Genomic DNA, 22,858 nt, shown 5'->3' with positions numbered 1-22,858 from the left:
GAACCCCGTAGGCGGTCATGTGTCACCCTTGGCATGTTTCGGGCAGTTCCTGCAGCCATACCGGTGCCAAACGTCGTGCTCTGCACTCCTTTGGACCCCACCAGAAAGGCCGAGAGGGGGGTTTTGACGCTTGGGCAACTCTCAACCTCCATACATTCGCCTAGGCATGCGCCATGGAGAGGTCACTCCATAGTCGCCTCACAGCGACTGAAACAACATGGAAGGCAGCAGTTACGGGTTATAAGTCCAGCTCAATTGGCGTAGAGATTGGGCACCACGGGTTGCCTTTGTCGGTGGGAGAGGTCATCGCACCTCACTGGACAGCTACCGCCCGCCTCAAACCGGGCAGCCCCCGGTCAATAAGGTTCTGTCCTGCCACAGTCCACCTGCTTCAATGGGTGCTTGGAGCTCAGGGTCATTGCCCGAAAAGTGGACTGTAACACCGCACCAAACAACATGAAAAAAGGAAAGAAGGTACCAGCCCTTCGCTTTGCAAGCTGGAACGTCAGAACTATGTGTCCTGGCCTGTCGGAAGACCTCACACAAAACAACGATTCTCGGAAGACCGCCATCATTAACAGCGAGCCTAGTAGACTCAATGTAGACCTTGCAGCACTTCAGGAGACACGCCTCCCCGCGAGTGGATCTCTAGCAGAGCAAGACTACACCTTCTTCTGGCAGGGTAGGGATTCTGAAGAACAGCATGGAATGGGCTTCGCCATCAGAAACTCCTTGCTCAGCATGATAGAGCCTCCCTCAAATGGCTCGGAACGCATACTGTCCATCCGACTGCTCACCACCTCTGGTCCAGTACACCTAATCAGCATCTATGCTCCAACACTCTGCTCCTCACCTGAAGCTAAAGACCAATTCTACGAGGAACTCTATAATATCATTAGTAACATCCCCAACACTGAACACCTGTCCCTGCTGGGGGACTTTAATGCCAGGGTTGGGGCCGACCATGACTCATGGCCCTCCTGCCTTGGGCGCTATGGTGTTGGAAGGATGAATGAGAATGGACAGAGACTGCTTGAGTTGTGTACCTATCAGAACCTCTGCATCACCAACTCGTTCTTTCACACTAAACCCTATCACCAGGTTTCATGGAGGCACCCAAGATCGCGTCGTTGGCACCAGCTAGACCTCATCGTCACAAGCCTCCTTAAACAGTGTTCAAATCACACGCAACTTCCACAGTGCGGACTGCGACACCGACCACTCCCTGGTGTGCAGCAAGGTTAGACTCAGACCAAAGAAGTTGCATCATTCCAAGCAGAAGGGCCACCCGCACATCAACACGAGCAAAATTTCTCATCCACAGCTGTTACAAAAATTTCTAAATTCACTTGTAACAGGCCTTCAAAACACTCCCACAGGGGATGCTGAGACCAAGTGGGCCCACATCAGAGACGCCATCTATGAGTCAGCTTTGACCACCTACGGCAAACGTGCGAAGAGGAATGCAGACTGGTTTCAATCTCATATTGAAGAGCTGGAACCTGTCATAGCCGCTAAGCGCATTGCACTGTTGAACTACAAGAAAGCCCCCAGCGAGTTAACATCCGTAGCACTTAAAGCAGCCAGAAGCGCTGCACAAAGAACAGCCAGGCGCAGCGCAAATGACTACTGGCAACACCTATGCAGTCATATTCAGCTGGCCTCAGACACCGGAAACATCAGAGAAATGTATGATGGCATTAAGAGAGCTTTTGGGCCAACCATCAAGAAGATCACCCCCCTCAAATCTAAATCAGGGGACATAATCACTGACCAACGCAAGCAACTCTACCTGTTACCACCTCAAAAAACTCCAGCAAGTTAGTTAAACATGATTTGCCCTTAAGAAATCCATGCTGACATTACTTAATTAACTCGCATTTGTCCATGTGACTATTGATTTCATCCCAAATTATTTTTTCTAGAAGTTTTCCCACCACCGAAGTTAAACTTACTGGCCTGTAGTTGCTGTTATCTTTACGCCCTTTTTTGAACAAGGGTGTAACGTTTGCAATTCTCCAGTCCTCTGGCACCACCCACGAGTCTAAGGAAGACTGAAAAATTATGCCCAGTGCCTCTGCGATTTCCACCCTCCCTTCCCTCAGTATCCTTGGATGCATCTCATCTGGTCCTGGTGCTTTATCCACTTTAAGTACAGACAGCCTATCTAATACTTCCTCTTCATTAACTTTAAACCGCTCTAGTGTCTGACTTACCTCCTCTTTCACCATTGCCTGGGTTGCATCTTCTTCCTTGGTAAAGACAGATGCAAACTATTCATTTAATACCTCAGTTATGTCCTCTGCCTCCATGTGCAATTCCCTTTTCTGGTCCATAATCGGCCCCACTCCTCCTTTTACCATCTTTTTACTATTAATATGCCTAAAGAAAACTTTGGGATTTCCCTTAATTTTAGCTGCCAGTCTCTTTTCATGCTCTCTGTTTGCTTCTCTTATTTGCTTTTTCACTTCCCCTCTGAACCTTCTATATTCAGCCTGGTTCTCAAAAGGATTTTCTACCTGGCATCTGTCATCATCACACTTTTTCTTCTTTATCTTAATCTCTACCTCTATTGTCATCCAGAGCGCTCTGGATTTGTTTGCCCTACCTTTCCTCATCGAGGAAACATACCTTGATTGTACCCGAACTATCTCTTCTTTGAAGGTAGTCCATTGTTCATTTACCGTGGTTTCCTCCAGCTTTTCACTCCAATTTATTCGCCCCAGCTCCATTCTTATCCCAGTTAATTATTCTTATCCTGGATTGCTCTTTAGTCCTTTTCCATAGTCAGCCTAAACCTTATGATACACTGATCACTATCCCCTAAATGCTCTCCTCCTGATACTTGATCCACTTGGCCCACCTCATTTCAAAGAACCAGGTCTAGCAGTGCCTCCTTTCCTGTTGGACTAGCAACATACTGTGTAGAAAATTGTCCTGAATACACTCTAAGAACTCTTGCCCTCACTGCACTTTACACTACTCTTATCCCAGTCTATGTTTGGATAATTAAAGTCCCCCATTATAACTAACCTATAATTTGTGCACCTCTCTGTAATTTCCTTACAAATGTATTCCTCCACGTCCTTCCCACTAGCTGGTGGCCGACAGACAACACCGAGCAATGTAACCGCACCGTTTTTGTTCCTTAGCTCTAGCCAAATTGATTCTGTCCTTGACCCCTCTGGGACATCCTTTTTCTCCAGCACTGCAATGCTCTCCTTAATCAATATTGCCACCCCTCCCCCTTTTTTCCCTTTCCTATCTTTCCTGAACACCTTGTATCCAGGAATATTTAAAACCCAGTCCCGCCCTTCTTTGAGCCAGGTCTCAGTTATAGCCACATCATCATATAACCACATGGCAATCTGCGCCTGTACCTCACCCGTCTTATTAACCATACTCCGTGCATTCACATACATGCACATAACACCTGATTCAGACTTTATTACTTTCTCCCTTACTCTGACCCAACCTATTAACTTACTATTCCCTACTCTCATGCTATCTATTTCCCCCCAGTATTCTGTGCACCTTGGTATTCCTCTCTGTTACTTGCTCCTGGTTCCCACACCCCTGACAAGTTGCCAGTTTTGCTTCCCTCCAATCTGAGCTCCCTCTCAGGTTCTCATCCCCCTGACAATTTAGTTTAAACCCTCCCCAACAGCATTAGCAAATCTCCCTGCGAGGATATTCGTCCCAGTTCTGCTAAGATGCAACCCGTCCATCTTGTACAGGTCCCACCTGCCCCAGAGCCGGTCCCAATGTCACAGAAATCTGATGCCCTCCCTCCGACCCCAGTTTTCCAGCCATGTGTGCAATCGCTCAATTCTCCTATTCCTATGCTCACTTGCACGTGGGACTGGGAGTAATCCTGAGATTACTGCTTTTGAGGTCCTGCTTTTTAATTTCCTTCCTAGCTCCCTAAAATCTGCTTTCAGGACCTCATCCCACTTCTTACCTGTGTCATTGGTACCAATGTGGACCACGACCTCTGGCTGTTCACCCTCCCCCCGAAGAATGTCCTGCAGCCGCTCTGTGACGTCCATGACCCTGGCACCAGGGAGGCAACACACCATCCTGGAGTCACGTTTACTGCCGCAGAAATGCCTGTGTGATCCCCTAACTAATGAATCCCCTATCACTACTGCTCTTCCACTCTTTTCCTCCCCTCCTGTGCATCTGAGCCACCTGTGGTGTCACAACCTCGGCTCTGACTGCACTCCTCTGAGGAACCATCACCCTCATCAGTATCCAAAATGCAAAACTGATTAGCGAGTGAGATCATATCAGGGGACTGCTGCACTATCTGTCTGGTTCTCTTAGACTGCCTGGCAGTCACCCATTTCTTATCTGTCTGCATGTTCCTAACCTGTGGCATGACCACCTCCCTAAATGTGCTATCCACATAGTCCTCCGCCTTGCGGTTGCACCACAGTAACTACAGCCGCCGCTAGGGTTCTGAAAACCGGAGCGCAAGACTGTGCAGCCGGTGACACTTCCTGCAGATATGTTTGTCTAGGACACATGCTGCGTCCATGACTTCCCACATGCCGCAGGTTGTACATCCCACTCGGCACAGCTGCCCTGCCATACTTAACTTTACAGACTATTTATTATAAATAAAGTAGCTTACCAGGTACTCACCAGACAGCTCCTTTCACTGCACCGAAGCCAGAACCAAATACTGGAGGGTTAAAAAAGTAGAAGAAAAAGTAGAAAAATGGAGCACCTCCTCCCCGCTTCACCGAGCTCGTCACTCACCAAACTCTAATCTCCACACCATTTGCAGGCTGCACCCAGATCTCTGTATTTGAAGCTGAAACTGCAACAACCAGATTAGACTGGTCAGCTACTTAAGTAATCAGCTACTCTGCAGTACAGCCTGTTAATCCCTGCCTAAAACTGTAAGAAACTTACTTTACTTTCTTAACCATACTTTATCTAGAGGGTAAATCCCAGTTCAATGCTAACTGCAAACCAGATTTTTGTAATGATAACCAACACTTAAAATCCCCACTCACCAAACTCGAATCTCCACACTCAGCTTGCAATCTTCACTCCTTTCTGTTGATATTGCCCCGAAAACAAACATGTGTGGGGGGGGGGGGGGGGGGGGCAGTGGGAACAGGCTTCCAGCATTTATTTCAATTTTTACAAACAATATACCACAATATCACTTGAAAATTTTAAATTACTTATAAGGACTTGAAGCCTTTGTCATCGGGGGGCGGCCACTCCACCCCCTACCTTTAAATGAGCCTCTGTGCATAATAATGTGGGGACTATGCGGTGGCACTTCAGCCCCATGTTTAAGTAATTTGCTTGAGTTTTTTGATGAGGTAGCAGAGAGGTTGATGAGAGTAATGCAGTTGATGTGGTGTACACAGACTTCCAAAAGGCATCTGATAAAATGCCACATGACAGTTTTGTCAGCAAAGTTAGAACCCATGGAATAAAAAGGACAGTCACAGCATGGATACAAAACTGGCTAAGTAACAGAAAACAGAGAGTAGAGATGAACAGCTGTTTTTTGGACTGGAGAAGGATACATAGTGGGGTTCCCCAGGAATCAGTGTTCGGATCCCTGCTTTTCTTGATATATATTAATAGCAACAACTTATATTTATATCGCACCTTTAACATAATAAAACGTCCCAAGGCGCTTCACAGGAGCATTGTAAAACAAAATATGACACCAAGCCACAGAAGATGATATTAGGTCAGATGACCAAAAGCCTTAGTCATACAGGTAGTTTTTAAGGAATGTCGTAAAGGAGAAAAGAGAGGTGGAGAGGTGTAGGGAGGATATTCCAAAGCTTAAGACCTTGGCAACTGAAGGCTCAGCCACCAATGGTGGAGCAATTAAAATCAGGGATGCTCAATAAGTCAGAATGAGAGCAGCGCAGATATCTTAGAGGGTTGTGGGGCTGCAGGAAATAGGGAGGGCAAGGCTATGGGTGGATTTGAAAACGAGGAGAACAACCCCAGCCTATCCAATCTTCCCTCATAGCTGCATTTTTCCAGTCCTTGCAACACCCTCATAAATCTCCTCTGTACCCTCTCTAGTGCAATTACATCCTTTCTGTAATGAGGTGACCAGAACTGCACACAGTACTCAGGTTGTGGCCTAACCAATGAGTTATACAGTTCCAGCATAACCTCCCTGCTCTTGTATTCCATACCTCAGCTAAAAAAGGAAAGGATTCCATATGCCTTCTTAACCAGCTTATCAACCTGTCCTGCTACTTTCAGGGATCTGTGGACATTCACTCCCAAGGTCCCTCACTTCCTCTACACCTCTCATTATTTTCCCATCAATCGTGTAGTTCTTTGCCTTGTTTGACTTCCCCAATGCATCACCTCACACTTCTCCAAGTCGAATTCCATTTGCCACTTTCCTGCCCATCTGGCCAGACCATCAATATCTTCCTGCAGGTTACAACTATCCTCCGCACTATCTACCACACGGCCAATCTTTGTGTCGTCTGCAAACTTCTTGAACATGCCCACTACATCTACATCCAAATTGTTAATGTACACCACAAAAAGCTGGGGACCCAGTACTGAGCCCTGTGGAACGCCACTGGAAACAGCCCTCCAGTCGCTAAAACACCAGTCAACAATTACCCTTTGTTTCCTGCCACTGAGCCAATTTTGTATCCACCTTGCTGCATTTCCCTGGATTCCATGGGATTTTATTTTTTTTTTAACTGCTCTGCCATGTGGGGCCTTGTCAAAATCATTGATAAAATCCATGTAGAGCACACCAACTGCACTATCCTCATCTATCTTCTTTTTTACTTCAAAAAATTCAATCAAGTTGGTCAAACAAGATCTTCCCGTAATAAATCCATGCTGACTATCCTTGATTAACCTGTGCCTTTCTAAGTGACAATTTATCCTGTCTCTCAGAATAGATTCCAATAATTTGCCCACTACTGAGTTTAGACTGACTGGCCTGTACTTATTCGGTCTATCCTTTGCTCCCTTTTTAAACAGAGGTAAAACGTTAGCAATTCTCCAATCCTCCGGTACCACACCTGTATCCAGTGAGGACTGGAAAATGATGGTCAGACATTCTGCTATTTCCTCTCTTGCTTCTTTTAACAGCCGAGGATACATTTCATCTGGCTCTGATGATTTATCAACTTTCAAGGATGCTAATCCCATTAATACTTCCTCTCTCCCTATGTTTATCACATCCAATACTTCACACTCTTCCTCCTTAACTATAATATCTGCACCGTACCCCTTTTTTGTGAAGACAGATGCAAAATATTCATTAAGAACCATACCAACATCTTCTGTTCCTACACATAGGTTACCTTTTTGGGCCCTACTCTCTCCTTAGTTATCATCTTACTCTTATGTATTGATAAAATATCTTTGGGTTCACCTTGATTTTGCTTGCCAATATTCTTTCATGCCCTCTCTTTGCTTTCCTAGTTTCCCTTTTGATTTCACCCCTCCACTTTCTATACTCCTTGGCTTTCTGTAGTATTGAGTTCTTGGTGTCGAACATAAGCTTTCCTTTTCTGCCTCATCTTACATTGTAGGCTCCTTGACATCCATGGAGCTCTAGATTTGGCCGCCTCACCCCTTTTCTTTGTGGGAACATGTTTACCCTGAACCGCTTGAATCTCCCCTTTGAATGCCTCCCACTGTTCTGACACCTTCAAGTAGCTGTTTCCCATTCACTGTCGCTAAATCACTCCTCAGTTTAGTAAAATTGGCCTTGCCCCAATTGAAAACTTTAACTCCTGTTCTAGCTCTGTCCTTTTCCATAAATATGTTAAAACTGATTGAATTATGATCACTACCACCAAAATGCTCTCCCACTGCCACTCCTTCCACCTGCCCATCTTCATTTCCTAAAACGAAGTCTAAAACTGCGCCCTTTCTTGTTGGACTTGCTACATACTGGGCAAAAAAGTTCTCCTGAATGCACCTCAAGAATTCTGCTCCCTCAATTCCTTTCACACTAAAAGTACCCAGTTAATATTGGGTTCTTAAAATCCCCTACTATGACTGCCCCATTGTTCTTGCACTTCTCAGAGATTTGCCTACATATCTGCTCTTCTATCTCCCTCTGACTGTTTGGGGGTCTATAGTACACTCCCAGCAGTGTGATTGCCCCCTTTTTTGTTCCTTAGCTCAATCCATATGGCCTCATTTGATGAACCTTCCAACAGATCATCCCTCCTCACAGCTGTAATAGTTTCCTTGACCAAAACTGCCACTCCCCCTCCTTTCTTATCTTCCTCCCTATCGCGTCTGAAAACCCTGTAACCAGGAACGCTGAGCTGCCATTCCTGTTCCTCGTTAAGCCATGTTTCTGTAATAACCATGATATCATACTCCCAAGTGTCTATCTGTGCCCTCAGCTCATCTGCTTTATTTGCTATACTCCTTGCATTGAAATAGACACCCTTGAGTGCTGCCAAGCGTTTTTTTAATTTTCTAACCTTCATTTCCTCTTTCTTCCAGACTCATCCATTAATTTTCTGCCTTCCATTTTAATTTCTGGTTTTGTCCCAGCTGAGTCTACCCTCAGATCCCCGTCCCTCAGCCAAACTAGTTTCAACCCTCCCCAACAGCTCTACCAAAACGTCCCGCAAGGAATTCAGTCCCTGCTCTGTTCAGGTGCAACCCATCCGGCCTGTACAGGTCTCATCTCCCCCACAGCCAGTCCCAATGTCCCAGGAATCTGAAGTCCTCCCTCCTGCACCATCTTTCCAGCCACACATTCATGTGCCTTATCCTTCTATTTCTACACTCACTTGCGCTGGCACTGGGAGTAATCCGGAAATTACTACTTTTGAGGTCCTGCCTGCTAATTTCTTACCTAGCTCCCTAAATTCTGACTGCAGGCCCACATCGCTCTTTATACCTATGTCATTGCTTCCGATGATGTCGTCGAGGGGCAGCATGTATATGAGAAATAGGAGGAGCCAAGGATAGTATTTGGGAGACACCAGAGGTAACAGTGCAGGAGCAGGAAGAGAAGACATTGCAAGTGATTCTCGGGCTATGATTAGTAAGATAAGAATGAAACCAGGTGAGAACAGTCCCACCCAGCTGGATGACAGTGGAGAGGTGTTGGAGGAGAATGGTGTGGTCAACCATGTCAAAGGGTGCAGACAGGTCAAGAAGGACAAGGAGTGAAAATTTACCTTTATCACAGTCACATAGGATGTCATTTGTGACTTGATAAGAGCTGTTTTGGTACTGTGGCAGGGCGGAAACCTAATTGGAGGACTTCAATCATGGAGTTCCAGGAAAGATGAACACAGATTTGGCAGGTGACAAGTAGTGCAAAGATTTTGGAGAGAAAAAGGAGGTTGGAAATGGGACAGTAGTTTGCAAAGGCGGCGAGGTCAAGGAGTGATTTATTGAAAGGGGTGATGACAGCAGATTTAAATATATTAATGACTAAGATTTGTGTGTACAGGGCACAATTTCAAAATTTGCAGATGACATATGACTTGTAAATATTATTATCTGCGATAAGAATAGTGATAAATTTCAAGAGGGCACAGACAGGTTGGTGAAATGGGTGGACAAGTGGCGGATGAAATTTAATGCAGAGAAGGTGAAGTAATTCATTTTGGTAGGAAGAATGAGGAGAGGCAATATAAATTAAAGGTTACAATTCTAAAGGGGGCGCAGGAACACGGGGTCCTTGAGGTATATGGGCACAAATCATTGAATGTGGCAGGGCAGGTTAAGAAAGTGTTTAATAAAGCAAACAGGATCCTGGGCTTTATAAATAAGGTCACAAAGTACAAAAACAAAGAAATTATGATAAACCTGTGTAAAACATTGGTTCGGACTCAACTGGAGTATTGTGTTCAGTTCTCGGCACCACAATTTAGGAAGGATGTGAAGGCATTAGAGAGGGTGCAGAAAAGATTCAACAGAATTGTTCCAGGGATGAGGAACTTCAGTTATGTGGATATATTGAAGAAACTGGGGCTGTTCTCCTTGCAGAAGAGAAGATTAAGAGGAAATTTGATAGAGGTGTTCAAAATCACGAGGGGTCCAGACAGAGTAGATAGGGAGAACCTGTTCCCATTAACAGAAGGATCCAGAACCAGAGGACACTGATTTAAGGTGACTGGCAAAAGAAGCAACTTTTTTACGCAGTGAATGGTTAGGATCGGGAATGCACTCCCACTCAATAGCAGTGGAGGCCACAGGAATCAGCGCTGGGGCCTCAACTTTTTACAATTTATACAAATGACTTAGATGAAGGGACCGAAGGTATGGTTGCTAAATTTGCATATGGCAAAGATAGGTAGGAAAGTAACTTGTGTAGAGGACATAAGGGGGCTACAAAGGGATATAGATAGGTTAAGTGAGTGGGCAAAGACCTGGAAAATGGAGTATAATGTGGGAAAGTGTGAAATTGTCCACTTTGGCAGGGAGAATAAAAAAGAAGCATATTATCTAAATGGTGAGAGAGTGCCGAGCTCTGAGATGCAGAGGGATCTGGGTGCCCAAGTGCATGAATCGCAAAATGTAAGTCAGCAGGTACAGCGTGTAATTAGGAAAGCTAACAGAATGCTCTTGTCTTTCGCAAAGGGAATTGAATACAAAAGTAGGGAGGTTATGCTTCAGCTATACAGGGCATTGGTGAGACCACATCTGGAGTACTGTGTACATTACTGGTCTCCTTATTTAAGGAAGGATGTAAATGCATTGGAGGCAGTACAGATAAGGTTTACTAGACTAATACCTGGAATGGGCAGGCGGTCTTACGAGGAAATATGGGACAGGCTAGGCTTGTATCAGCTGGAATTTATAAGAGTAAGAGGCGACTTGGTTGAAACATATAAGATCCTGAGGGGTCTTGGCAGGGTGGATGTGCAAAGGGAATCTATGCGTGGAGTCAGAGGAAATGGGAGAGGTACTAAATGGGTACTTTGCATCAGTATCCACTTGGTGGATGATGAGTCTAGGGGAGGGAGTGGAGATAGTTTTTGTCCAGTGTGTGCAGGAGGGTTTTCTGACACAGTATGTAGACAGGCCAACCAGGGGCGATGCCACATTGGATTTGGGTAATGGGTAATGAACCCGGCCAGGTGTTAGATTTAGATGTAGGTGAGCACTTTGGTGATAGTGATCGCAATTCGATTAGGTTTACCTTAGCGATGGGCAGGGACAGGTATATACCGCAGGGCAAGAATTATAGCTGGGGGAAAGGAAATTATGATGCAATTAGGCAAGATTTAGGATGCGTAGGATGGGGAAGGAAACTGCAGGGGATGGGCACAATCGAAATGTGGAGCTTATTCAAGGAGCAGCTACTGCGTATCCTTGATAAGTATGTACCTGTGAGGCAGGGAGGAAATTGTCGAGAGAGGGAGCAGTGGTTTACTAAAGAAGATGAAGCGCTTGTCAAGAGGAAGAAGAAGGCTTATGTTAGGATGAGACGTGAAGGCTCAGTTAGGGCGCTTGAGAGTTACAAGCTAGCCAGGAAGGATCTAAAGGGAGAGCTAAGAAGAGCAAGGAGAGGACACGAGAAGTCATTGGCGGATAGGATCAAGGAAAACCCGAAGGCTTTCTATAGGTATATCAGGAATAAAAGAATGACTAGAGTTAGATTAGGGCCAATCAAGGATAGTAGTGGGAAGTTGTGTGAGGAATCAGAGGAGATAGGGGAAGCATTAAATGAATATTTTTCATCAGTATTTACAGTAGAGAAAGAAAATGTTGTCGAGGAGAATACTGAGATTCAGACTACTAGGCTAGATGGGATTGAGGTTCACAAGGAGGAGGTGTTAGCAATTTTGGAAAGTGTGAAAATAGATAAGTCCCCTGGGCCAGATGGGATTTATCCTAGGATTCTCTGGGAAGCCAGGGAGGAGATTGCAGAGCCTTTGTCCTTGATCTTTGTGTCGTCACTGTCAACAGGAATAGTGCCGGAAGACTGGAGGATAGCAAATGTTGTCCCCTTGTTCAAGAAGGGGAGTAGAGACAGCCCTGGTAATTATAGACCTGTGAGCCTTATTTCGGTTGTGGGTAAAATGTTGGAAAAGGTTTTAAGAGACAGGATTTATAATCATCTTGAAAAGAATAAGCTCATTAGCGATAGTCAGCACGGTTTTGTGAAGGGTAGGTCGTGCCTCACAAACCTTATTGAGTTTTTCGAGAAGGTGACGAAACAGGTGGATGAGGGTAAAGCAGTGGATGTGGTGTATATGGATTTCAGTAAGGCGTTTGATAAGGTTCCCCACAGTAGGCTATTGCAGAAAATACGGAAGTATGGGGTTGAAGGTGATTTAGAGCTTTGGATCAGAAATTGGCTAGCTGAAAGAAGACAGAGGGTGGTGGTTGATGGCAAAGGTTCATCCTGGAGTTTAGTTACTAGTGGTGTACCGCAAGGATCTGTTTTGGGGCCACTGCTGTTTGTCATTTCTATAAATGACCTGGAAGAGGGTGTAGAAGGGTGGGTTAGTAAATTTGCGGATGACACGAAGGTTGCTGGAGTTGTGGATAGTGCCGAAGGATGTTGTAGGGTACAGAGGGACATAGATAGTCTGCAGAGCTGGGCTGAGAGATGGCAAATGGAGTTTAATGCGGAAAAGTGTGAGGTGATTCACTTTGGAAGGAGTAACAGGAATGCAGAGTACTGGGCTAATGGGAAGATTCTTGGTAGTGTAAATGAACAGAGAGATCTTGGTGTCCAGGTACATAAATCCCTGAAAGTTGCTACCCAGGTTAATAGGGCTGTTAAGAAGGCATATGGCGTGTTAGCTTTTATTAGTAGGGGGATCGAGTTTCGGAGCCATGAGGTCATGCTGCAGTTGTACAAAACTCTGGTGAGGCCGCACCTGGAGTACTGTGTGCAGTTCTGGTCACCACATTACAGGAAGGATGTGGAAGCTTTGGAAAGGGTGCAGAGGAGATTTACTCGGATGTTGCCTGGTATGGAGGGAAGGTCTTACGAGGAAAGGCTGAGGGACTTGAGGTTGTTTTCATTGGAGAGAAGGAGGAGGAGAGGTGACTTAATAGAGACATATAAGATAATCAGAGGGTTAGATAGGGTGGATAGTGAGAGTCTTTTTCCTTGGATGGTGATGGCAAACACGAGGGGACATAGCTTTAAGTTGAGGGGTGATAGATATAGGACAGATGTCAGAGGTAGTTTCTTTACTCAGAGAGTAGTAGGGGTGTGGAACGCCCTGCCTGCAACAGTAGTAGACTCGCCAACTTTAAGGGCATTTAAGTGGTCATTGGATAGACATATGGATGAAAATGGAATAGTGTAGGTCAGATGGTTTCACAGGTCGGTGCAACATCGAGGGCCGAAGGGCCTGTACTGCGCTGTAATGTTCTAATTCTAAATAGTCTGGGTCATGTCAATATCAAAAAGGAAGACGTGTTGGGCGTCTTGAAAAACATTAAGGTAGATAAGTCCCCATGGCCTGATGGGATCTACCCCAGAATACTGAGGGAGGCAAGGGAGGAAATTGCTGGGGCCTTGACAGAAATCTTTGTATCCTCATTGGCTATAGGTCAGGTCCCAGAGGACTGGAGAATAGCCAATGTTGTTCCTTTGTTTAAGAAGGGTAGCAAGGATAATCCAGGAAATTACAGGCTGGTGAGCCTGACGTCAGTGCTGGGGAAATTATTGGAGCGGATTCTTCGGGACAGGATTTACTCCCATTTGGAAACAAATGGACTTATTAGTGAGAGGCAGCATGGTTTTGTGAAGGGGAGGTCGTGTCTCACTAATTTGATCGAGTTTTTTGAGGAAGTGACGAAGATGATTGATGAAGGAAGGGCAGTGGATGTTATCTATATGGACTTCAGTAAAGCCTTTGACAAGGTCCCTCATGGCAGACTGGTACAAAAGGTAAAGTCACACGAGATCAGAGGTGAGTTGGCAAGATGGATACAGAACTGGCTCGGTCACAGAGGACAGAGGGTAGCAGTGGAAGGGTGCTTTTCTGACTGGAGGGCTGTGACTAGTGGTGTTCCGCAGGGATCAGTGCTGGGACCTTTGCTGTTTGTAGTATATATAAATGATTTGGAGGAAAATGTAGCTGGTCTGATTAGTAAGTTAGCGGACGACACAAAGGTTGGTGGAGTTGCGGATAGTGATGAGGATTGTCAGAGGATACAGCAGGAAATAATTCGGTTGGAGACTTGGGCGGAGAAATGGCAGATGGAGTTTAATCCGGACAAATGTGAGTTAATGCATTTTGGAAGGTCTAATACAGGAGGGAAGTACACAGTAAATAGCAGAACCCTTAGGAGTATTGACAGGCAGAGAGATATGGGCGTACAGGTCCACAGATCACGGAAAGTGGCAACACAGGTGGATAAGGTAGTCAAGAATGCATACGGCATGCTTGCCTTCATCGGTCGGGGCATAGAGTATAAAAATTGGCAAGTCATGCTGCAGCTGTACTGACCCTTAGTTAGGCCACACTTAGAATATTGCGTGCAATTCTGGTCGCCACACTACCAGAAGGATGTTGAGGCTCTGGAGAGGGTACAGAAGAGGTTTACCAGGATGTTGCCTGGTCTGGAGGGTATTAGCTATGAGGAGAGGTTGGATAAACTCAGATTGTATTCACTGGAACGACAGAGGTGGAGGGGCGATCTGATAGAGGTTTACAAAATTATGAGTGGCATGGATAGAGTGGATAGTCAGAAGCTTTTTCCCAGGGTGGAAGAGTCAGTTACTAGGGGACATAGGTTTAAGGTGCGAGGGGCAAAGTCTGGAGGGGATGTGCGAGGCAGGTATTTTACACAGAGGGTGGTGAGTGCCTGGAACTTGCTGCCGGGGGAGGTGGTGGAAGCAGGTATGATAGCAACATTTTAAGAGGCATCTTGACAAATACATGAATAGGATGGGAATAGAGAGATACAGACCCCACAAGTGCAGAAGATTTTAGTTTAGACAGGCATCATGATCGGCGCAGTTTTGGAAGGCCGAATGGCCTGTTCCTGTGCTGTACTGTTCTTTGTTCTTTGGATGTTTCCCCTTGTGGGAGAATCTAGAACTAGGGAGTTACTGCTTAAAAATAAGGAGTCGCCCATTTAAGACAGAGATGCGGAGAAATCTTTTCTCTCAGAGGGTCGTGAGTCTTTGGAATTCTCTTCCTCAAAAGGCAGTGGAAGCAGAGTCTTTGAATATTCTTAAGGCAGAGGTAGATAGATTCTTGATAAGCAAGGTGGTGAAAGGTTATCAGGAGTAGGTGGAAATGTGGAGTAATCAGTTCAGCCATGAACTTATTGAATGGTGGAGCAGGCTCGATGGGCCGAGTGGCCTACTCCTACCCCTAGTTCATATTAAAAGAGAATTGGAGAAAAACATTTGCAGAGCTACAGGGAAATGGCAGAGGAGTGGGACTAGGTGAGCTGTTTTTGCAAAGAGCCGGCATGGACATGATGGGCCAAATGGCTTCCTTCTGTGTTGTGACCATTCTATGATTTGATATCTGACTTTTATCTTTCAATGTTACTCCACCCTCTTTCATTTCCCACTGTCTCCCACATGCCTCACACTTTCTCTTTTCTGTTGTTAGCATCACACACTTAAACATAAGGTGCAAGCTCCATTTACATTAATCAAAGAGTCTTGGTCACTGAAGACCATTGATGAGGACAGAAAATTGTGGACTGTGTTTGTAAATTAAGGGATAACCTAACTAGATTGAATGAACTTATACTAAAGAATTTAAATAAGCATGAGGTTGTCAGAAAAGCTGGTACAGCCTCTCAACACTGGGGGCTGAGAGGATCAGGTAAGTCAGTGCATGTTGCTGCTGTTGCACAGTGAAACATAAGTTACATGCTCACTGGATAACAACTTGCATCATTGGAGGTCTAAATACAGTGCTGGAAAGGTGCAACAAGGTAATGACACAGTCAAGGTATGCAATTGCTCACAAAATGAGCTGGAACATGTTAAAGCTGTTCTTCTCATGAAAGAGTGACACTGTGTATTGTGGCCCCAGAGGAGGGAAAGAAGATGAAATTATAGAAGTATCCAAGAATAAAACAAGTCCCTTGTGGGATGAGATCACTATCAGCTCGGTTATTTTCCACACAGAAACAGTGACAAGAAACTGCTGTTGCATTTTCACTTATTATTCTCTTGTAAACCTGGCTAGGTACAACAGTTTTTACACAGGGCCAACATAAGCAAATGCCACACGGTGTAAGATGATGGACCTGGGAGTAGTACACTCATCCCCAGAGCCCATCAACATCATTGGCTTATTGGTTCCATAGGACAAACCCACAAAGGTTTGTGCAGATTTTCATAAACTAACTAGCCTGATGCCTTCCCAATATCTTGCAAAGAGGGGATCTTGAGAAGCTTGGGGGGCATCAAGGATGTGAAAACTCCAGACCTGATGGAAGAGTATTGACAAGTATCACATAGCACAGAGGGCCAGTTGAGCACCCTCTTGCTGCATAGTCAGGGCTGTTTAAATTTGCAGTTACGTCTTTGGGAATGAAAAATGCATCACCACCATTTTGGCTCATGGATTCAGTTCTGACCACATATGGGGATTACACCCTTGCATTTATTAACAAAAAGTCCCATGACCAAGAAACATTTCTCAGATTGGCCAGCAATTAATGCAGATTCATTGCCCATTACAGAACTTCCACAGTCCAGACTGATGTATCAGATAGTGCTATCAATATTTGATTTGAAGAGAACCAGTGATATATGCAAGTTGTATTCCACTGCCATTATAGATAGTTTATTCCACAAAAAGAATGTTTCAGCATCATCTATGCATAACAGAAACAACTGTACTTATGGGAACTGCATTTACAGTATATTCAGACCACAATATGTCAAGTGTGATTGCTATGAACTTATGACAAAACTATGTATCTGTTGCCATGAAGCATCATTGCACAAAGTACAACATGTTTATTCAATATTGTTTCCAAAAATAGGTTTGTTTAATAATTAAGGTCAGGAATAAACAGATTTGATCCTTGCAAATGCTACACTGACAGCACTTGAGTATCAGATTTAAAAAGAAGGGAAAGTTAAGCGTGTTTTACTTTGATTTGATTTGGCTGCCCCTTCAAATCAGGCACAATTCATGATATTTTGAAAAGCCATCTGCAGCTTCAAACTATTTCATAAATTATTTCAGAAATTTTGCAGCTAACAGTCTCTCTTTAAGAAGCTTGACAGGGAGTCCAACATATAATTTGGAGATATGTACAGATTTTGTGATTAGTTCAGTTATGAACATGACAGCCTGCTATTTTCTGAATGAGGTTGGCCTTTACAAAGTTATAACAAGCCTCAACAAGAGTTATAAAAAGGAGCAAACAAACAACAGTTCTCAAGTATTGTAAATTCGATGGGTCAAATGGCCCATAGTGCTGTATAGTTCTATGTGGATCAGAGATAGATTTTATACAGGCAGAAGAATAATTTCACCAGCGAAAAATAAAATTGACAGAGTTGTGCTCTATTCATTCTTAGCCTGTGGCATGTTTTTCCAGCATTGGTGGCTCTCAAGTAGCTCTTAGGCAATCCTGAAGTCGCACACACATTCAGTTTTAATTAAGCTAGGCTGGGACACTCGCCTTAGGAGGGAGGTTGGTGGTAAAATTGGCACGGAAGAAATCTGAAGTAAATATAGCATTTTGATTTATAAAAACGGAGTACCAAGTGCTCCTCCTTCACTGTGAGGGCTTTCCTCAGTCCTATCTATGTATGTCACAGGGTTCTGCAGCTCCATTTTTGCTTTGTTGATTTCACTAATGGACACAAAAAAAGACCTGTTTCTGGGTGTGACTATTCAACATTCTGTGGCTTTGATCTTTGACTTTCTAACTTAACTGCAAGTGTAATTGCCCAATACATGCTCTACCCTGTTGCACCTTGGAATGTTTCATTATGTTAAAGGTGTTATATAAATATAAGTTATTGTTGCTTTAGAGCCTTCAAATATCTCAAGTACTTCTGAATAATGCAAAAGCAGCTGCAGAAATAGGACTAAACTAAGTCAGCTAAATGCAGGATTGATTTTAGAGATGTTAGCTTTTCATAAAAATAAATGAGATAGTCACAATTATTTTTGGCTTTAACCTTGCTTAAGTCAATAGCAATAAACAGTTCAAAAGAACTGCTCAGGAACAGATGCCTGATGTGATATTACACACACTGTGGCTCTGAAGATCAAAGGTGATGAGCAACTTATACTTGGAAAATTCTACACTTGTGAAATTTCCCGAAACTGAAAGAAAGTAAACAATTTTACAGTTTTTTTTGTGGCTTGACTAAAATTAGGCAAAGTTACAGTGTTTTGTTGGCTCTTATCTGCATTTCGCCCATTGATATTTGTTTGTACTAACTCCTCAAGCTTGACACACGAGTTGACTACAGCTCAAAGCAGTATTGCAATTTAGTACTCAGCAAATCCTAAGACTACACAGGTCATTATGTATACTTGTCTTTTATTGCAATTTCAGTCTGCTGCTTCTCCAGAGTTACCGCCATTATTTTCCATTGGATCTGGGTTATTAAATACTATTGCCCTCATGAAATCTCTTCAAGTGGTCCTCACGTTGTACTTCATTTGTGTAAAGTGTGACTGAAATCATGCCAGATTTCAGGTTTAACACTGAAACTGAAAAAAGTCCTTCCATCAATAAGGAGAGCTTTAAACCAGACTGCAAATACATGAATACAGGAACTAACCTGTGGTTGATAGCCAATGACAGTGATGCATCTATGATCCACAAACGTAAAGAGTCCATCTGAATTGTGCCTGGACAGGAACTCTGTGGGGATGGCGTGTCCATTCATATCCATGCACACAGGAGAGCTGGTTACCTTAGAAAATATGTTATCAGAATTAAATGTAACATAGGAGCAATACTGCATTAAAAGGCAAAAAGTATTATCTTTTTGTCTCAGGTTTCATGCCACCAAGGTACTGCTGTGTATTCAGCCTATATTCAATTACACAGCTCAGATACCTTCTGTTTGGTACTAAGGGCAGAAAAGCTGTAGGAAGTGCAATGAGCCAGTCATTTCAATGACTGTCATCAGCTTGCAGAGAAGGGAATTGCAATACGGCAGATCAACACAAAAAATGAATTTCATAATTCCTCCTACACAGTAGAAGGATTAATGTATTTTTTAAACCAGTAGACCTGAGGTAAAAGACTTCAAAATTACTTTTCAAATTAAGTACTTTCCTAAAAGCTTCCTCCTCCCTCCTCGATTGGCGATGTGGAGAGGCAGTAGTTCAGAAACCAATCAGTTTGCCTTTTCTAATTCACTGCATAATTTCCTATCCTCCTAAATAGAGGCAACTGGCTGCTTGGGGAGGAGCAAAGGAACAGGAGGAGGCCATTCAATCCTCCAGCCTGTTCCATAATTCAGTACATCATTGCTGATTTGTATCTTAACTCCATCAATCTACCTTAGTTGTGTAACCCTTGATACCCTTATCTAACAAAAATAGGAGTGGTAAGGAATGAACAGAAAGAGGGAACAAAGACAGAAACATTAGGGTAGCACAAAAAAGTACCGTGTTTAAAAAAAAAATCAAAACATTCAACCCAATCTGCTCTTTACAGATTAGTAGGACGAGCTGTATATATTTATGACAAATATTAGAAACTGTATGATTTCACAACTGGGATATGTGTTAAGATACCAGCCCATAATGTTGCAAAGAATATCTTATGATGAATGCAAGAGATACTTTTGGCTGTGAGTCTAATTCCTTGTGGGTCAGCCCACAATCTATTCCAGGGAGACTATCCTCAGATATCCCCAGATGCTTGAAAACATGTATATATGGACGCAAGATCGTACTTTGATTCTCACTGAGGTTTATTTTGGAGGATACTGAGAAACCAGATACCACAAAGAAAGATTTTACTGAACTGTCATTTTTGTTATTGCTTGATGGATGCTTTGGTAAACATTCAAAAATGAAAAACAATCTAAACGCGGCTCTGCCCTTGAAAATGGAACGGCAAATGCTTCTTGTACTGTTGGCAAATTGTAAATGACAGATTTCCTTGCTAACAGTGTCTTTGGCAGAGAGAGAGAGAAGCACGGCGGGAGCGGAGTTCTAAAAAGTGCGGCAAAAGCCCAGAGTCAGAGACTGGAGACAGAGCAAGAGAGAGGAGCACAGGGGAAGCGGAGCACGGAAAAATCAAAAAGTGGCATCAGATGCGCACAATCAACATTGAGAGCAGGGAAACGTGACTCCAGGATGGTATGTTGCCTTCCTGGTGCTAGGGTCAAGGATGTTACGGAGCGGCTGCAGGACATTCTGAAGGGGGAGGGTGAACAGTCAGAGGTCGTGGTGCACATTGGTACCAACGTCATAGGTAAAAAGAGGGATGAGGTCCTGCAATAAGAATTTAGGGAGCTAGGTAACAGATTAAAAAGCAGGACCTCAAAAGGGTTGTAATCTCTGGATTACTCCTGGTGCCATGTGCTAGTGAGTTTAGAAATAGGAGGATAGAGCAGATGAATACGTGGCTGATGAGATGGTGCAGGAGGGAGGGCTTTAGTTTCCTAGATCAGTGGGTCTGTTTCTGGCAAAGGTGGGACCTGTACAAGTTGGACGGGTTGCACCAGAACCGGAATGGGACCAACATCCTTGCTAGGAGGTTTGCTAGTGCTGTTGGGGGGGGGTGGGGGTTTAAACTAATTTGGCAGGGGAATGGGATACAGATTGGAGGTACAGTAGGGGGTGATGCTCTGTCAAATATAGAAGAGAAACTGAGTCAGTCTGGAAGGCAGAGCAAATATAGACCTGTTAAGGCACAAGGGAAAAATCCAGGGCTGGATTGCATCTATTTTAACACAAGGAGTCTTACGAGTAAGACAGATGAATTAAGGGCGTTGATTAGCACATGGGATTATAATATTATTGCTATCACAGAGACATGGTTGAGGCAGGACTGTCAGTTCAATATTCCAGAGTATAGAATCTTCAGGTGTGGCTGGGAGGGGGATAAAAGAGATGGCAGCATTGCACTGTTGATCAAGGAGTCAATTACTGCAGTAAGCAGGGATGATATCTTAGAAGGTTCTTCAAATGAGGTCATATGGGTAGAACTTAAAAACAAAAAGTGGGCAATCACTTGGCTGGGAGTGTACTACAGGCCTCCAAACAGTCAGGGAGAGATACAGGAGCAGATATGTAGGCAAATCTCCGAGAGCTGTAAAAACAAAAGGGTAATAATAGTAGGGGATTTCAACTTACCTAATATCAACTGGGATAGTCTTAGTGTAAAAGGCTTAAAGGGGGTGTAATTCTTAAAATGCATACAGGAGAGCTTTTTGAGCCAGTACGTAGAAAGTCCAATGAGAGAAGGGGCAGTACTGGACCTAATCCGAGGGAATGAAGCTGAACAAGTGGTAGAAGTGTCAATGGGGGCGCATTTCGGGGATAGTGACCATTACTCTGTAAGATTTAAGGTAGTTATGAAAAAGCACAAAGACGGGCCGGAAATAAAGGTACTGAATTGGGGGAAGGCCGATTTCTATATGATAAAACAGGATCTGGCCAGAGTGGACTGGGAGCAGCTACTTGTAGGAAAGTCTACATCAGACCAGTGGGAGTCATTCAAAGAGGAAATAATGAGGGTTCAGAGCCAACATGAACACGTTAAGGTGAAGGGTAGGACCAACAAGTCTAGGGAAGCCTGGATGTCAAGGCATGTAGAGGATTGGATCAGGAATAAAAAGGAAGCTTATGGCAGATTCTGAGTGCTGAAAACAGCGGCGGTACGAGAGGAGTAAGTGTAGGGGGGTACTAAAAAATGTAATTAGGAGAGTGAAGAAGGGACATGAAAAAACACAGGCAAGCAAGATAAAGGAAAATCCTAAGGCATTTTATAAGTATATTAAGGGCAAGAGGATAACCAGAGAAAGAATGGGGCCCATTAGGAACCAAAGTGGCAATCTGTGTGTGGAGCCGGAGAACATAGGTGAGGTTTTAAATGATTACTTTGCATCTGTGTTCACTATGGAGAAGGCCGATATAGGTGTAGAGATCAAGGAGGGGGATTGTGAAATAAAAACAAGAAATGCTGGAACCACTCAACAGGTCTGGCAGCATCTGTGGGAAGAGAAGCAGAGTTAACGTTTCGGGTCAGTGACCCTTCATCGGAACTGGTGATATACATGAACATATTAGCATTGAAAGGGAGGAAGTATTAGCTGTTTTAGCGGGTTAAAAGTGGATAAATCCCCAGGCCCAGATGAGATGTATCCCAGGCTGTTATGTGAGGCAAGGGAGGAGATAGCAGCGGTTCTGGCACAAATTTTCAGGAGAGGTACCAGAGGACTGGAGGATAGCAAATGGGGTGCCATTATTCAGGAAGGGTAGCAGGGATAAACCAGGTAATTACAGGCCGGTGAGTCTAACAATAGTGGTTGGGAAAATATTGGAAAAAATTCTGAGGGACAGGATTAATCTCCACTTGAAGAGGCAGGGATTAATCAGGTACAGTCAGCATGGCTTTGTCAGGGGGAGATCATGTCTAACTAACTTGATTGAATTTTTCGAGGCGCTGACTAGATGTGCAGGTGAGGGTAAAGCAATTGATGTAGTCTACATGGACTTCAGTAAGGCTTTTGATAACCAATCTCCCATGTGGGACCTTAAGAAGGTAAGAGCCCAAGGGATCCAGAGCAATTTGGCAAAGTGGATCCAAAATTGGCTTGGTGGCAGGAGGCAGAGGATTGTTTTTGCGAGTGGAAGCATGTGACCAGTGGTGTACGATAGGGATCGGTGCTGGGACCCTTGCTGTTTGTAGTGTACATTAATAATTTAGATGTGAATATAGGAGGTATGATAAGTAAGTTTGCAGATGACAC

General features: G+C 44.0%; 1 protein-coding gene across 5 annotated transcripts in view; it reads right to left on the bottom strand.

The window, feature by feature from the left end:
* The window catches only part of arnt2 (aryl-hydrocarbon receptor nuclear translocator 2), a 503,920-nt gene that overhangs the window by 226,462 nt on the left and 254,600 nt on the right, over positions 1–22,858 (bottom strand). For all 5 annotated transcript variants that reach the window (XM_068017713.1, XM_068017714.1, XM_068017715.1 and 2 more), the window contains exon 9: positions 18,704–18,838. In XM_068017713.1, the coding sequence (XP_067873814.1) occupies positions 18,704–18,838 (135 nt within the window). The remainder of the gene's footprint in view (positions 1–18,703; positions 18,839–22,858) is intronic.

Source organism: Heterodontus francisci, chromosome 38, assembly GCF_036365525.1.
Source record: "Heterodontus francisci isolate sHetFra1 chromosome 38, sHetFra1.hap1, whole genome shotgun sequence".
In the NCBI taxonomy this organism is placed as follows: Eukaryota; Metazoa; Chordata; class Chondrichthyes; order Heterodontiformes; family Heterodontidae; genus Heterodontus; species Heterodontus francisci.
The sequence above is the reverse complement of the archived record's forward strand: the minus strand, read 5'-3'. Positions and strand labels throughout refer to the sequence as shown.